The sequence below is a fragment of the Stegodyphus dumicola genome, chromosome 8 (genome assembly GCF_044657685.1).
Source record: "Stegodyphus dumicola isolate Sdum_Otavi_A_Nest chromosome 8, ASM4465768v1".
NCBI classification, from domain to species: Eukaryota; Metazoa; Arthropoda; class Arachnida; order Araneae; family Eresidae; genus Stegodyphus; species Stegodyphus dumicola.
In genome coordinates, this window is record NC_140775.1 from 21763939 (window position 1) to 21781658 (window position 17720).

Here is a 17720-nt window from a genome sequence, read left to right on the forward strand (position 1 = left end):
GTATATACTATGTTTAACTACATAATTTCTTTGAATGACCCGTTAACTACTCATCGTATATGTCCCGTTTTTACTGCGCATCATAAAGTCGCCAAAAGTAGCCAAATCCTGTGTGCACCGGATACTAGGATTAAACCCAGGTGACTATTTATAAAGTGCTTATAATGTCAGTGACATCTCCTAAAATTACAGAAACATCGTACGTTCTTTTTTTCATCAGACACTTTATAAGTTGAATTCAATCGCATCCGGGTAAACCAGTGTGGATGTCTTGAACATATGAAATGTTAAACATTGCTCTTACTCCAATAAGATTAATATTTATTTGCATTTTTTAGATATAGAATCACACAGACAAAAAATCAGTCATTGTTCTTTTTCTTCTCTCTTGCTTCATGTTGCCATTCTGTCGAAAAGAAAAGTGTATGCGAGAAGTTTCACAGATGGCGCTTCATTAACGCGAATGCCACACACATAAATGTTAAACTATAGTGAAATTTATTTGAAGAATAATTCTAGGCAATGTTATTAATTAATTTGTTGCAAATGAAAGTGACTAACTGAAGCAGAAAAATAAAAATTATTAAGATTGCTTTCGTTTGTTCAATGCGTGAACAGAGATAATACTTCAACTTCAATTGCGTGCTAGTGTTGACCTTACAGACGAAATACGGTTAATACTGCGTTAGCGAAGTACTAAACACATATAATCATGTTAAAATTAGTGAAAAATGCACATAATATAAACAACTGCGTGAAAGTTTCGCGACAAGTTATTGGATCTTTAAATGGAGAGCTTGCTGCTCCTGTTCTCGTTTCTGAAGAAAAAGTGAAAATACCGTCTCCTCCACAGAGATTAACAGAGTATAGTTTATTGGCTGCAGCACCGAAAGGGCAGTTATTTGTTCAGACAGGATGTGTTGGAGGTAAATTTTACGAATATTAATGTTCCACATATCGAAGATTTGATCGTGTATTTCAAATTGAGCTCTAGTTGTTTACATTGTGTTATGTAATATTAGCTGCATGTGTTTTCCGAATTTAAACGTCTTTAATTTTTCATATGAAGTGCAGTTGGGAGTTTTCGAAAAATATATTGTCAAATGAAGATTCATTAAGATTCGATAACAAATGCTGTAGTTATAATGTAACATTTCACCCATATTGCTGTACAAGGTGCTCAAATTTACATGAACATTAATGTTTGCATTTTTAATATAGACTGTTTCTTAAAAGTTTGCCTAACTTACGTTACGTACCTGTATAATATAGGTTTGGATAACATTTTCCAGGTCATTTAAAATTTTTGTTCTAGGATATGACTAGCAAATTTATAGTAGAATGAAACATTCATACTGTGAAATTAAAAAAGGGTATTGAAAATTATCGCCAACACCAAAAATGACCCAAAGAATGTCTATGTATATACTATCACTATATACATAGCATATATTATGTATAATTATATATATTCTTTGAATACCCATTTACTACTCATCATATATGGCCCGTTTTCACTGCTCATCATAAAAGTCACCAAATCCCGTGTGCACCGGATACTAAGATTAAACCTTAAAAAAGCATATTTAAGGCAAATTTGCATCAAGTATTTAGACATTTTAATACTGCTTATCTGAAATCACATCCTACTAACTAACTAATACCCACACGACAAGGAACTACACATGCAGCTTCTAAACCGTGCACAGTGCCAATGTCACTCGGATATACCATCTACATTGTTTTGTCTTACAGTTGTAACTGAATGTGGGATATTTTCTGTATTTTAGGAAATACCCTTTACTAAATGTAAAGGTTGTTATTCTAGGGTTAAATCAGTGGATCCTAAAATATGGGTTGCAACCTAGTAGTGTACTATTTGGTAGTGTTTTATCAGTTGTAAAATGTTGACTTGGAGCAGCGAGGGAACATAATGCTGTATATTTAATTATTAATAATTATGTATATTTATTTACTACTGTTTCATTATTTTCTTGGGAAAGCTCACCAGTGGCCAAGTGTAAAGTTATTGAACGTTGGTAGTTCAACCTGGGTTTAATTTTAGGCTGGTGGGCTGGCTGCATCTTAGCTTGTGTAAAAGTACTAACTTTGTTATTAATTATATGTATTATTTGCCTTGATGTTAACTTTTGTCATTTTTAAAAAGTAGCAAGAAAAAATATATCTAAAATATTTTTATAATATTGAGTTCTAATTTTTAAAATTTTTCTGTGATAGCTTTAAGTCAAGTACGTCTTGCACATACTGATGTACAGGCTCCAGACTTTGATTTTTACCGAAGAAAGGAAGTTAAAGACCCTACCAAATCATCTCGAGAGTCTGAAGACTACCGTAAAGCTTCAAGCTACATGGTTATGGCAGGTTTGTGTTTATTTCATCATTTTCCAAAATATTCTATATGTAATCATATATATATACACAATATTCTTATATTAGTTAAAACAGCTTGTGTCGGTCACCTCAAGAAGTTATAGGTATTTTTAAGAACACAAATGGTAAAATCCTAGGAGAGCCCACACCCTTGGCGACAAATTGAGGCATTGCAGAATCACCCACTGCTTCGCACATTTCTTAAAATCGGCAACTTGAAAATAACAAGTCAAAGAATTGCACAAACTCGGTATCTATGTACACATCGACCTATTTTCACTTAAAAAAAATCAGAGAATTGCATAAATTTGGCATTGCACACTCCCTTGACTTTGCCCATGTACACATTGATATGCGTCATATAAGCGGGCGATTCTGCATCAACTTGAAAATAACAAGTCAAAGAATTGCACAAACTCAGTATCCATGTGCACATCGACCTATTTTCACTTAAAAAAAAATCACAGAATTGCACAAACTTGGCATTACGCACTCCTTGACTTTGTTCGAACACTGATGTTGATAATTGTAACATTATTTTGTATGGAAGATGGTTGCTCTTGATTTCAACTAAGGCCATCAACCTCACATTAGGGTTACTATCATAAATGTGTAGTATATCTATCAAACTGAAGTATTTTACATGCTAAACAAATGAAAGCATTATATTTTCAGTTTTTCTGTCATAATATAAAGTAGTTAAGAACTTTTATGAAAAGCAGTAACTAATTTATTTATACTATCATTTGCCATTGTAGTTAAATTATTATTATTTATGAGCATGATGTTAATTACTGCATGGATTTAATTTGGCAGTCATTATACTGTACTCTTGAAATGATTCATCACATTCCTAAACTGTTTTCTTTTTTTTTAAAGTGTGTTCTAATTTGTGTGTACATGACAATTCATTTCCTTTTTAGTTTATTGCATTGACTCTTGTTGTTTTATGTTAACAGGTTGGCTTATATACGTATTCGAACTTATTGCGAGGAAAACATGCTTGCAGTGCTTATTAATACTTCTACTCCTAAAATATAATATGTATACCTGTTAAATTTCATAAGGAAGAGCTGCCAATACATTTTGAAAAATCTTTTTTTCATTGTTATTCTCTCCATGTACACAACGTTTTGCTTTCACTTAAAGAAAATCAGTGAATTGCATAAACTCAGCATCCATAAACCATCCATCTGCCGATTTTAGATTTTTTTAAGATCTGATTTGGTGCATATTTAAAGAAAACAATATCAAAAATTAGCTGAAAAAGTTATTGAATATGACATTTTTATAACCAAAAGTCAACGTCTGACAAAAATTTTTTAAGTATTTTGACATTTCAGAAGAGTGCAAAACAGTTTTGCATTGCCAAATAAAATTGTGGTTACACATTTTTAACTATCAATTTATATTGATTTTGCAGATAATTATTTTGACATCATGTTCTGTTAAGTGGGCAGAAATGTTGCAGTTTTTTGTGTGTTGATTAAATTCTGATGCAATTTTTAATTTTCTTTTTTATGTAAATACTTTCAGGAAATTTGCAGTCATTATTTTAGAGAAAAATTATAAAATTGCTTACACTTTATATAGGCTAGTGATTGCTTATTAGCTGTTTATATCTGTATGCATAAGAGGATATTGCTACTGTTAATTTGCTTTTAGTGTACAAACTAAACTTTCAAAAATACTCAAACTGTTGCTTTTATTCAGTTTGGTAAATGAAGCTATGGTGAAATGTATTATTGTTTTGATCATTTATTCATTACACCTTATCTAAATTATATATTTAATCTATAATTGGCATATTCATGTCCCATGAAATGTATATTTGATACTTGCAGTATAATTGCCATTTTTCACATATTATGCATACTTGTGACAGTAGTCAAGCCATTTATGTGCATACATCGAACCGTGGACCTCTGGAATACGTGCCGAGCATGCAAACCACCACACCACGAAGGTGTGCTAAGAAGGCGGGGGAAATACCTTATAAGATAAGCCACACCACCCCAAGGTATTCTGAAACATGGCACTTAATATTCATTTTTTCAGTAATTCTCTTCCATACTGATGCAACCATGCTTGCTAACATTCTATAATATTTACAACATAACTATAAACGGTAACATACATGTATAAAATAAACAAACCTTGCTGATTTCTAATAGACTTGGGCATTATTTTTAAGACATTATTTTAAACTTTGTTTATCGCTATAAATTGCCATATTATGAAAAAGACTATATGAATTAGATAATCAAACAGAATTTTATAACAAAGTAAACTGCATTTATTAGTACAAAAACTTCAGTCTGACTCATTAATTTCACAATTAACTGAATTTAACTAATGATCATCAAGGTCTTTTTTATCAATTAGTTCTAAGTCACTTCTTTCACTGTCGCTATCTTTATTTTAATTTTCTTTTTGATGATTTCCGATTTAATGAAACTGATAGGATCGTATCAGCTCGTATTGAGATAGCCTTACTTTATAGACCCACAAGGCTCATATGGAGCTTTTCTCATCCATCTGAAATTTGTAAAGGAATAGAGTCTGCCTTGCATCTATTCTTCTCATTGGTTTCATAGTCCATTCTAATTAAAAATTCTCTCATTGGGTAAAATCCAGTGGCTGTAAAATTTTTGTAAGCCCACCTGTTATCACTGAGAAATTGATACTAAATTTTTTCCTTCAAATTTTATCATATCCAGTACATGGGATCGCACTGAATCCAGAATGCTGGATCCCTGACAGGTTGGAAAAAAGCACCTTTCCTTTTTCATTGGCACAGATAATGACCCCTTTAGGGAAGTTTCCATTTGGAACTGTTTTTCTTTTAAAAAATATCAAAGGGTTAACTTCTCTTCATTGGTGGCATAATCCAAAACATAAGTAAAGGAGTCTTTTTGTTCCCAGTTGTTAATACAGAAATAAGTTTTTTCATCTATAGAATGAACAGTTCCGCTTGAAGGACAGTCAGTAATAGCCACTGCATCCACATTAATTATTTGCTGTCTATTCAAATTTTGTTCTTTAATTTTCATACATTTTGCATTCCAAAAAAGTTATCTTTTTATAAGCCAGTTCACGAGAAGCTTCTGTCTAGCTGTTGCCTCGGTACTGACAGATATCTTTAATTTCATGAGCTTAAAATACCAATTGTGTCCTTCAACAAATTTTTTAACACCCATATATTGAGCAATTACGTTTGCCTGAAGACGGATTCTAACTGATAGAACAAAAAAGTTCTATTGTCCATTTCTCTAAATTGACTTCCAAAACAGAACGGGGTAGGAGGCTAGTCTGAAAAAAATCATTTAGTTGTAGCCATTTTCTCTAGTTCTTCTTGTTTGAACTTCTGCCACCGAATGCATCTCTCATGAACTTGAAATTCTCATTCTTTAATTTCTGTTGGTTTCTTCACTTTTGAAAGCTTAAAAGCAGCTGTTTAATTTTTTCTTTGTATAGAACTCATAATAATAATAACTTAAAAAAATTCAACAAATGTGAATGATAAATAAAGCATCACAACAAATAAGCAATAAACTGCAAAGCAGCGAGACTGCGAAAATGAACACACAATTTGGCAAAATAATAGTTCTTGTGACTGTTAAAAGGAAGATAATCATTGGAAAATGCAGACAAAACCACAGATTTCAGCAAAAAGTACATGCATTACAGTGTCTTTATACCACTACCACTACCGACCGCAGTTAGGCGTGTGTTTTAACTTGTGGCACTGATTTAGTGGTGACCTGAACATTCATATCAGGCTAAAATGTCACAGTGTTTTCTACATTAACCGTAACTACATTTCACTTGCGCATAACTTACAGTCTAAACTAGACTGAGAAAAAATAAAATTCCCTTATATATGCTACTTCAACAAATACACCATAAACCTAAATTTTTGACTTTCAAACGTGTATATGCTACAGCTGTTATATTTGTATATTTTGCTTTAAATTTATTATATTTGTATATTTTGCTTTAAATTTATTATATTGGTAAATTTTGCTTTAAATTTATTATTATGGTACATTTTGCTTTAAATTATTAGTATGTTTGTTTCATATCTTTCATTTCATTCAAATTAACTGACCATTTTGGATGCCGAAAATACTGTAAACCAACCTTTGTGGCATAAATCGATTTTCCTTCCAATTAGCTAAGATTTCTTTTACAGAGAAATATCACTATATGTGACAGTATTGAATAATCCTATTTATGTTATTTAAACATCTGTTGACTAGCGAACCACAGCCCACCAGTGGTCGAGCAGTGAAGTCACTGAACATTGGTAGATCAGTTCGGGGTTCAAATTCCAGCAAATGGGGCTGGCTGTATGGTTGTTTCTATGGTTTTCCCCGTGTGTAACATGTATTTGAACAGTTTTCCTTAGGAAGTCCTCAGAGAAGGCATCCCTCCCCTTAGGCAGATATCCTATGAGTGTTTTGCATAATTAATTAAACTAACAAATGGCATCTTGATTTTGGCTTTTGACAGGCTCTGAAGGGATAAAAATTTTCTGTCTAATCCTATTCAGTACATAATAAGTGAAGTCCAAAAACCCACGTTCATATGGAGTTTAATGTTGCACATAGTGAGTTTCTTTCATTGGTAGAGCAAGAAAAAAAGAAGAATAAACTAGATTTCATTGAACTTAGTCAGCTAGCACTGAAAATTGTTCTCTCTCTTAAATTTCTGTTTTGATCAAAATTAGTATTTTATTCTCATTCTTTCTTCTTATACATAATAAAAGTATTATTAATTTTATCCAAATTAAAGTTTTATTAAAATCTAATATTTCCATTTTTCTTTTTCCTAAAAACTGCTCAACTGTCTTTCAGCCAATGGATATTGTAATTTTGCACACAATTAATTCTTAAAAAAATTTCATATAAAATCTGCTGTGTGGAGCATTGCAAGGTCATAAGAGGACATGTCTTCTGATATTTTAAGAAATCTTAGAACAGAGTTCTAAGAATGTTTTAAATGTTTCGTTTAAGAAACTTTCCAAACATGCGATTTCACTTTTCTTGTATTATTTTATTCCAACTCATTGTAGCCATCTACTGTTAATGTGTTTGATCTATGGAAATCCAGGTCTTTTTTTTTTCCAACCCCCTTTTCCTTTGTTTATTCAGTATTTCTCTTGGGAACTGCAGTCGTTAATGTGACGTGCCTGTGGGAATTTACTAAGCCAGACATGTCATACATAACTCATTTGCCATTAGATATTGATTGAATATCCATCAGATATTGTGGTGTTAATATTACTATGTATTCTTATTTGAATGTAGATTTTCTTTAAAGAAATAATATTGTGATTGTTACCAGTAATTTATCCATGACTGCTTTTGATTTGTTATGTTCTTACTGTAACATGTTGTTCGAAAATGAAATTAGTTGCATAATTTTCTCCTCTCGATTTTCGGTAAACAAAAGAGGGTACACAAGGCAATATAGTATATGTAACAAAATTATTTCAGTATAAATGCAAATTTAACTTCAATAATTATAATTTTTTAGTGTCCAGGATTTCACGCTCTGGGATTGGAATATTCCTAGTCACTTCAGTAATTATCAGTCATTCCCCTTGTGGATGCAAATAGAGTAACACTTGAGTTAAATTTTTAAACATATAGTTGAAGAAAAGTAGTACACATACTAAATTTTTAGTGCAAGTCCATTTAATGTGTTTGATTCCTGTCTCCTTATCTACTGTCAATGCATTAATGCCTTGTAAATTTGTTAGTTTGTGTAAAAATTTGTTAAATGTTTGTTTTCCATTCTGTCACATTTAGGCCAGTATAAATTTCTGCCTCCTCTTTCAAGAAATTATACACACTCCTTGTTTTTTTATGACCTTTCCAATGAAGTAGTAATTTGTAACCCTCTAAGCGCTTATCTTGTGATTAAGTTTTCATTTTTGCATAGATAAACCTGGAAGACCTAGTTCTATGCTATACCCTTTGAGATTGACAACTCATAATTTTACAAGCCACATACCTCGTAATTCCATTTAAAAAAAAAAAAAAAAAAAAAAAAAGGCCTTGCAGACAGTGTGCTCTTTGTTGCTAAAAAAAAACTTCAAGTAGTTAAAAAATGTGCCAAAAAATGTGAAGTAGGGCTTTCCCTGAAACCTTGTTGTGAAATATACTACAATTAATATCTAGTATAATTTGTGAAAATACTGAATATAATTATTAGTACATATTCTTTGCGTTTGTATTCTATAAAGTAAATCATAATTTAATCAAGATTTGTTTTATATGATTATTTGGTACTTTTGCATTACATGGGGGCAGGCGATAAAGTCACCAAAAATTATACAACCGATGCCAAACGGAATACCCTGGCTGGTAACCTTTTACTGTCACATTTTCTCTAAAGAAGTTGCTGCCATTTTTATCAGTCATATCTTTTCCCTAATATGTTAAAAATAGATGAAAAACCAATGGAAATTTGGGATTTGCTCAGAACAGAAGAAGAAGCTGCCAAATTCTTTCAAGTGAAAGCCGTTTTGCCTAAAATTGCTACTTGTGATAATAATCATGAAATGAAATTGTATTTCGGAGACGACATTTAACCCTCTGACTGCTCAATTTGTGTGTGGACTGAAATCGCTTCCAAAATTGTGTATTTTTTTCGCATATTTTAAATCTATATATATTGGAGAATTAAAAAATGCTTTTTTTCTTTCTAGAAAATATTTTTTATATAGATTTTTATCATGAGAAACTAAGCTGCCAGAAAAACCAATTTCAGATGTTATCACCAAAAAAATCTCTTTTTTAAATAAATTTCAGTCGAATTAAAGTTTTAATTTCTATTTATTGTATAATATAAAAAAGTAAAATATATAAAATTAAAGAAAATATAAAGCGCTGAGGGAAAAATACCTTAGAAATGCAGTTTAGTATGATAGAATTCAAAACAGGGTTCAAGGCAAAGTCTTACTTCACAGTCTTTGCACCAGATTCAATAAATCTAATTAATAATAAATCTAATAATTAATCTAATCAATAAATCTAAATAATAATTTAATTAAATAATCAAGATAATCGCTGAACGTTTTCTAGCAGCCATTTCTGTAAAAAAAAAAAGTGAAGATTCAGTGCTAATACCACGTGTCTTCAAATGCTGCAATTTAGTAGACAAACAACTAACGATATCTGTTGGCCAAAATGTAAACTAAACGCCTAATACTGTGTATAAGTTATTTCATTGATTAAATGGGGAAAAAACGGGATGCGCTTCTCAATAAAGGAAGAAAAACATATGCGTATGGAAATCGGGAGATGAGCAAATTTTGCTACATTTGAGTTGCCCGTGGAAATCGCGGGATAATCAGCCAGAGGGTGAATGGTGCTGCAACCTTTTAACTTGTTACAGTAAAAGAAGTATCAGAAAAAGCACACAGTTTGAATCATCTAAATTGAGTTTCTTGAAGTGTGTGAGGTTTATTCATGGTTGGAGTGAAGAATTAGCTTCAGTTAAATAGTGTGAAAAGCAGTTGAAAACAGTCACAAAACAATTGTAGACTGAAATAACTACACGCATGAGGTTGGTTTATGTGGATTCTTTGCTTAAATGTCAACAACGGAAAATAAGAGGACCTGGTATGATTGTCGAAAGTGCATGAAAAGTATTTCACTAAGCACAAAAACAGTGCAGGACAGACTCTACCACAACAGTGGATATTTTTTGGAGCTTGGTGTGAAGCAAACAAATGTTTCCTTGTGAAGTTGCCAAATTGATCAATGAGTATTATATTAGAAGTAATTAAGAAAAATATTGAAAAAGAAACTATAATACATTTGGATTCGTGGAAATCATACTGCACTGAAAAAATAGAAGAGGAAAGTTTTGAACATTTCGAAGTGAATTATAAATATAGTTTTGTCAATTTGGAAACTGGAACGCACACACAAAAAATAAAAAGACAATGGGGTGGCACCAAATGGTGAAATAAGAAGCATGCCATCATCTGAAAAGTAATCTTGTGGAATTTATGTGGAGAAGGGAAACGAAAGACCCAGTTGAAAAAAATTTTAAACGATATTAAAATGCTTATGCCTCCTAAGTAAAAAATTCTTAGACCTAAAATTTCTTTTAACATTTTCTTATGTGTATATTGTGTGTTGTTGCCAATAGTCTGCTGGGCGAGATTTGCGCTGGCAAAATGAAAAGGTATGGATTATTCTTAAAATTGTATGAAAGTCTTTATTAAAAAAGCTATATAAAAAAAATCTTGGTTTCATAAATATGCTGCATATTTTAACTCTTAAATACATGTAGATTTGAAATGTGTGATTAAAAAAACATTCAATTTTTGAAGTGATTTTGATAAAAAAAATTTGAGCAGTTGGGTTAATGCTTTAATAAAATCTGAATTGCTTATATCATCTGCAGAGTATCTGTGCTGTCCTCTGTATTGCTAAACGATAAATACTTTGATTGTAGGTTATCTGAATAATGTAGCTTTACCTATATTTTTAGTGGCTTATTTCTTTTTCCTTGCTTCTGTACTAGGTGATTGCCTTATTAGAACAATTGAAATGGCTAGCAGATGGATATAACAGGCCTACACATAAACAGTTTGGAAATGATAAGTTTAATTAGGGGTTGGTAACATGGTGCCCTCCGCCTCATCCCAATGTGTTTGCATAAATTATTATGCCTTGTGTGCAGCTTTTAGTTTATGTTTATATAATACATATTAAATTATATATTTTTACGTCTATGCATCAAATAGCCACTTTATTGCATGTCCACCACTCGAAACATTTCATTGTCAAGTCAACTAAAGTCAGACCAATCTGACAGCGCAGCACATCATGGTTTATGCATTTAACCATAACATCTCTGAGGTAATGGCCCGTATGTGTGAGCAGAAAGATTTAGTGGGTGCAACACAAAATATCTGTCTACTTTGTCTGTGACAATTTTGATTAATTTGTAAACATACTCCAAATTTCTAACTTTTAGATAGGTACTGAAATCAATAATTACAAGATATGTAGTGTATACTCTATACTGTTGCTTTCTTGTTAGATTTGCTTTACATACTCTCTAATCATCCAGAATGTTTTCTTAGAGATTTGCTTACAAACCGATAACTGTAACAACACACAATGAACAAAGCTAAGTGAGCATGCTTATCTTGATATTTCAAAGCAAAAGTAATAAGGAAAAAAGCAGTCCTTATATAGTTTTAATTATTAATACTAAAAAGCAATGCTAAGGTCCCTTGTAATGAATTAATTTCTTACTTATCCTGGTTAAGTTTTTCTTTCCTTGTATAAATAAAATAACTGGTTTTAGAGCTTTAAAAATATTATAAGTTGCATTTTTATGACTGGGGGAGAATTTTTTTTTTAAAATTTATTTCTTGATTGATTTTCAAGTTCAAAGAAATTTTAGGTGATTTGTTAGTGAAATAGGACTTGTATCATTAATAACAAATATTCAAGCCAAACCTGAATATCATATTTAATTTTGATAAACAATAGTATGCATTTAATTTGTGCTGAAAAGTAATTTTTATCTTTATATTTTAGTTGGTGGTATTGGAGCTGCATATGCTACAAAAAATACTGTCACAAAGTTTATTGCTTCGATGGCTGCTAGTGCTGATGTGTTAGCTTTGGCGAAGATAGAAATAAAGCTTTCAGACATACCAGAAGGGAAGAACATGACCTTCAAATGGAGAGGCAAACCATTATTTGTTCGACATCGCACTCCAGATGAAATTCAGAAAGAATCTACTGTAGATTTATCTAGTCTACGGGATCCTCAGAGTGATGCCGAGAGAGCTACAAACCCAGAGTGGTTAGTTGTCATTGGTGTTTGCACTCATCTTGGATGTGTTCCACTTCCTGGAGTTGGCGATTATGGTGGTTACTTTTGCCCATGCCATGGATCACATTACGATGCATCCGGCCGTATCAGAAAAGGTCCTGCTCCTCTCAACTTGGAAGTGCCCCCTTATGAATATACTAGTGATGATACATTAATTGTAGGTTAAAATATTCAAATAAATAAACACAAGTCTGAGACAAAATATTATTTATATGGAAAAAGTGATTTAAATAACAGTTCACAAAAATTGTAGAAAAATGTACAGCTGAACAATAAATTCTAATTGGCTTTGTATAGTAAATTTTATAAGCAAAAATTTACAAAACATACATTGTTTTCACAAGTTTTAATCAAGTTAACAGCTATAATAAGTAAATGATTCAAAATCATTTTATATATTTATATATATGTATTATCCTTTAAGCATGTACATTTTCTGATTATCTAATAAAAATCATCTAGATATAATAATTTTTGAAGAGTAAGTATTAGAGTTTGCTTTACTAATTTTTTTTCCCCACAAAATGAAGAGATCTACTAATGCATTGCTGATACTGTTTTAAAAAATAATTGCTGCTTTTTTTTTTTTTTTTTTTTTTTTTTTAAGCTCCTTTTTGCTTGTAGATTCATAAAAAGGCAAAAGTTTTTGACTTGACATTTATACTTTTTGTCATTTTGAGAGACATTTTTAATCAAAGAAAGTATGAAAAGATGTTGCTATTAGTATCTTATGAGTTAATGCAGAGCTTTTTTTTTTAATCAGCAATTTCCTTTTTTCTAAAATTTACTTAAAAGTACATCTATAATCTTCATAATGAAATTGTTTTTAGATATGTATATTGGCTATTCTTGTTATTGGAAACTAAAAATTCCACCTCTTTAAAATCTGGTAAAGCAAAAATTTTGACAAAGGTGACAATATATTCAATAAAAATATTTTATTGCACTTGTTATTCTAATAATAAAATTTTAAAATTAACATTCTTATTTCAAAATCGATCTTGCTAATTTTAGTTTTTGAAAAATAATTTTTTAATCATAGTAATCTAAAAACAAAACACACATTAGTAAATTATAAATTGGATTTGTTCAACAATTTAAAAAAATATATATTTTTATGAGACACACAAAAACATACAATGTAATTTTCCATTTTGTAGCTTTTGAAAAGCATTTCATTAGATTCATTACACTGAATTGAAGCAGTAAATTCTTTCTAGAAACAAAGCAGTTCATAAACATATAATTTTGTGAAAGAGAGGAATTATATGATTATAATTAGTTATGTTGTAATATTCATTATAAAGGAAACTATGTTATACAAGAATGCCATCAATTAATTTGAGCTGTGGAAATGTTTTCAGTAATGTTGAGTATTCTGAATCATCTACAGCAGGATTGCCTTCAAGATGCAGTTCTTCAATAGAATTAGAAGTCTTCAAGACAGCTAAAGAATTTATATAAATTACTGTAAAAATTCTTGTTAAGGTCCATTATAAGAAAGATGAAGTTACGAAGTTTTATTTTACATGCCATGAAAACATATTTGGAGATAAAGCAAGAATAGTGGATGTTAATGAATTATTTTATATACAGTATTATGCAGTTTCCTAGAATACATGAATCATTTATGTAATACTACATTAAATTGAAGTCATTGTTCTTACACCTAAAGTTTTTTTTACAGTATTTTACACCAAAGTTCAGAACAAAGATTTATATTTTTTTGAGGGGGGGGGTCCATCCAAATAAATTAATTATTGTAGTAATCATATGAATTAAGATTTAAAAATAAAATTTGTACTCTAATAATAGAATTTAAATATTACAGTACAAAGTCTGTAATCCGGACTCGTCGGGACTTTGGAGATTCCGGATTAGGGGTTTTCCTGGGTTATACATCATCAATTTAAATCTGGTAAGATGGCATGCAGAAATTATACAATTAAAGATATAAAACCATAATTTATGAAATAAAGAGCAATTATGATCTAAAGGGTATCAAATTTTACAGAAAAAAGTTTAATATTTATTTGTTTACTTTATTAAACATTTCTTTCAATGCGCACATGCGTAAAGCATACAATACGTGTATGCGCCTTCTCTATGCGAATGCGTAAAGTTTGTCGTTTTGAGGTCCGGATAATGGATGTCCGGATTGCAGACTTTGTACTGTATAATTTTTCATACCTGAAAGTTTAATTAATAAACTAATGCTTATTCTTTAATTACTGCATTTAATTTATAGAGATCAGCTTTTCAGAACTAGGAAACGAAAAATCAATTGTCCTTGCCATAATTCAAACACCTACCAATTTTTAACTAAATGTACTAACAACTTATATAGAGATTAGCTTTTCAGAGCTAGGAAACACAAAATCAATTTCCTTGCCAAAACTCAAATAAAGACATACCAATTTTAGCTGAATGTGCTAACCACTTATACCACAAGAGCACATATGGGAAAACACAACAATTCCTTACATCCTTCTCCTACTTGCGAGTGCTAAATCTGCGTAGTGACTAATTATCTTCTACTGCATTTTAGTTCAAGCATCAAAATGTAGAGACAATTTTTTAAAAAAATCTGCTGTGAACAAAATTTAATTAAAAAAAAATTTTTTTTTTTTTTTTTTTTTTTTTGAATTAAAAATAGAGTGGCTATGCAAAAGCAAGCAATTCGGCCAGCTGGCAAGAAGAGATTTTTTCAGTGCACAAACTTGAAAATTTACTTTTGGTCCCACTTCACAAAAAGACACTGAAGTTTGTGCACCAACTGAATTCACTGTTCAATTAAGAGTTTGAAATGTAAACAAATGACAGCTTTGTTAGACTTAGCAATGCCACTTAAACTTTTAAATTGTTGATAATTCTACAACTACTGCATGCAGATTAACTAAAGGCATAAAAACCTTAAAAGGACAACATAATCAATCACTTTTGAAGCAAAAAAGCTCGAGACAGGTAATAGAGTGGGTACACCTTATATATATATATTTATATACTTATATATGTTTGGTGTGGCCGATTGCAACCAAAAAGGGAGGTGCACAATTACAAATTATAGCAGTCCCATATACAAAATTTCAACATTCTAAGGCTCCTCGTTTTTGAGTTATACAAGATACATATGTACATACAGACGTCATGAAAAAAATCTCTTCTGAAGCCATTTTAAATCCATTGCAGAAAAAATGGAACTTTATTAGCACCATGTTAAAAATAAAAAAATAATCTTATTAAATAAATAATTTGTTATAAATTAAAATAAATAAAACAAAAGTCTAACTTTTCTTAATGCTTTTGAAATTGATGCTAAGTGTAATAACTACAAGCAAGAATGGTGTTGGTGTACGCATTTGCCTTCTTAACTACACATATATCTCAAATTTTGCCATAATGATAGGTATGCAAGTATTATTAACAATGAATCCTTGTTACGTATATTATGGCAATTAAAATAAGACTACTTTTAAAACAAACCTGTAAAATTGACAAGTTAAAATTACATTGACTATTGAACACTAATTACATGGTCAGGCTAAAAATTTTTATTGTTGCATTTTATATCAGTCAACCAATCAATCATAAACTTAGTAAATCATTGTATTTTATGATTTTCAAATGCATGTACAGGTGCGATTTTTGGCCTGTAAACAAGTGTCTGACTAAACCATTAACCCCTTTCTCCAAACTGGTTTGCATTAAATAACTAACCATAAACTTTTCACAAAACTGCCTTTCTGAGAAGTTTTTACAAATAATAAAGAGATCAAAAGTACTGTGACATTCTGCTCTCAGATCCATATCCAAAATAGACATAACTTCCCTTTTAAAATCTAACTGTTTCACTGTTTGCATTAACATAAGAGGATTGTATATTGAGTAATATGCATTCAAGTATGTTTTATGACTTTATTATAAAAACTGAGTCTTATTGTACTGTTGCCATGCTTGGATGTGTTTATAGATTTAAACTTATACAGTCAAAAGTCGTTAATTCGGACACCCATAATCCGAAATGATCTATAATCTGGACCTCAAAGCTAAAAACTTTCTGCGCATGCGCCGCTTTGATGCATGCGCATGCGCCGCTTTGATGCATGCGCATAGGCGTTTAAGCGTGCGCGTAAGACCTTTATGACTGCGCATTTGCGTGTGCACAAGCGCAGAATACGTTTTCGCTGCGCGTTTAATGTATAACGGACGGTATAAGCTAAAATTATCTAATTGTCTATTTCAATTAATGTTGATGATTGCGTTGTTCCTTAATTTTCGAATTGGATCCGGCTTATTATTTTTTGCAGACTGTAAGAGCAATTTTATAAAAGTAAGCTTGAACTTTCGATTATGTCGAATAGAATTTCCGATGCTGGAGCTCCCAACGGATCTACGAAAACGAAAGTATGTTTCGATGTCCATCAAACAAAAAGTGGAATTGCTCCAAAAAATGGATAAAGGCATATCCTTTGTTTATCTAACCGTTCCGAGATCTCTTTATCAATTTCACACTGCTCTGGGCTGGGCGGGGCGGGGAAGGGGAACGTGGCGGCGCGCAATGAACTGGAAGTTGATCTGTCAACACTATCGTTATCTTTAGGGCAGATGTTTTTATTTTATTCGGCTTATAATTCCTTATTAAATGTAGTATTTCATCTCGATGTACTTTGTCTTTGATATGATTTAAATCAAATTCCTCGTCATTATAAATATCACGAATACAAATCAAATAGTTTTCTGGTTGCAATTTTCTAATTTCGGCTATGCATACTGTATGCTTTACGCATGCGCGCGTTTAAAGAAATGTTTAATAAAGTAAACAAATAAATATTAAGGTTTTTTTTTTTTGTAAATTTTGATACCCTTTAGATCATAATTGCTCATTATTTTATAAATTACGGTTTCATATTTTTAATTTTATAATTTCTGCATGCCATCTTACCAGATTTAAACTGATGATCGATAATCCGGAATCACTGAAGTCCAGATTAAAGACTTTTGACTGTATACAGCATGGCAATAGCCTAATGTAGTGTAGCGGTCTCACACTCAAATTGTGTGTGGGCCGAATGCATGATCTGAAAGCAGCTGATGGACTAGAATTTAAAAAAAAAAAAAATCTGAAAGGTTTTAGATTTTAAATTAGGTAAAGGGGCATTTTTTTTTTAACATTTGTATGTTACCTTTATGTATTAAATATCATGTTCTACGTACTCAAACTATAAAATTCAGCTCAACGTCGCAAATTAATTTTTTTAACGTTTTGTGTGTTACCTTTATTTATTAAATATCATATTCTACATACTCAAACTATAAAATTCAGCTCAACATCGCAAATTAATTTTAAAATGAGCATATCTTTAGAATTTCCAATACAGAGTCTCGCGTGCTGGAGAAAAAAATATTTTTTTGGTAGTGTTGCTATTGCTCACTTTGAAAATAGTTTAGTTTTT

The 17720-nt window shown here is 31.0% G+C and overlaps 2 protein-coding genes across 2 annotated transcripts in view; one reads left to right on the forward strand and one right to left on the reverse strand.

Annotated features, from left to right (window-relative positions):
* Positions 1-631: 631 nt before the first annotated feature.
* RFeSP (Rieske iron-sulfur protein) lies at positions 632-12559 on the forward strand. Its single transcript, XM_035367948.2, has 3 exons — positions 632-926; positions 2239-2382; positions 11967-12559. The coding sequence occupies exons 1-3, from the start codon at positions 713-715 to the stop codon at positions 12431-12433; spliced, it is 825 nt and encodes a 274-aa protein (XP_035223839.1). The 5' UTR covers positions 632-712; the 3' UTR covers positions 12434-12559.
* RabGGTa (Rab geranylgeranyltransferase subunit alpha) overlaps positions 12458-17720 on the reverse strand; it is a 45031-nt gene continuing 39768 nt past the window's right edge. Inside the window, exon 13 of the mRNA XM_035367947.2 lies at positions 12458-13735. Within this exon, the coding sequence (XP_035223838.1) occupies positions 13584-13735 (152 nt within the window). The 3' untranslated portion in view covers positions 12458-13583. The remainder of the gene's footprint in view (positions 13736-17720) is intronic.

Excerpts from the sequence above, each read along its gene's own strand:
- RFeSP (XM_035367948.2), top strand. The coding sequence starts at position 713 with ATGTTAAAATTAGTGAAAAATGCACATAATATAAACAACTGCGTGAAA. Across the intron at positions 927-2,238 it reads TCAGACAGGATGTGTTGGAG|CTTTAAGTCAAGTACGTCTT; the intron begins GTAAATTTTACG and ends TTTCTGTGATAG. Across the intron at positions 2,383-11,966 it reads AAGCTACATGGTTATGGCAG|TTGGTGGTATTGGAGCTGCA; the intron begins GTTTGTGTTTAT and ends TTTATATTTTAG.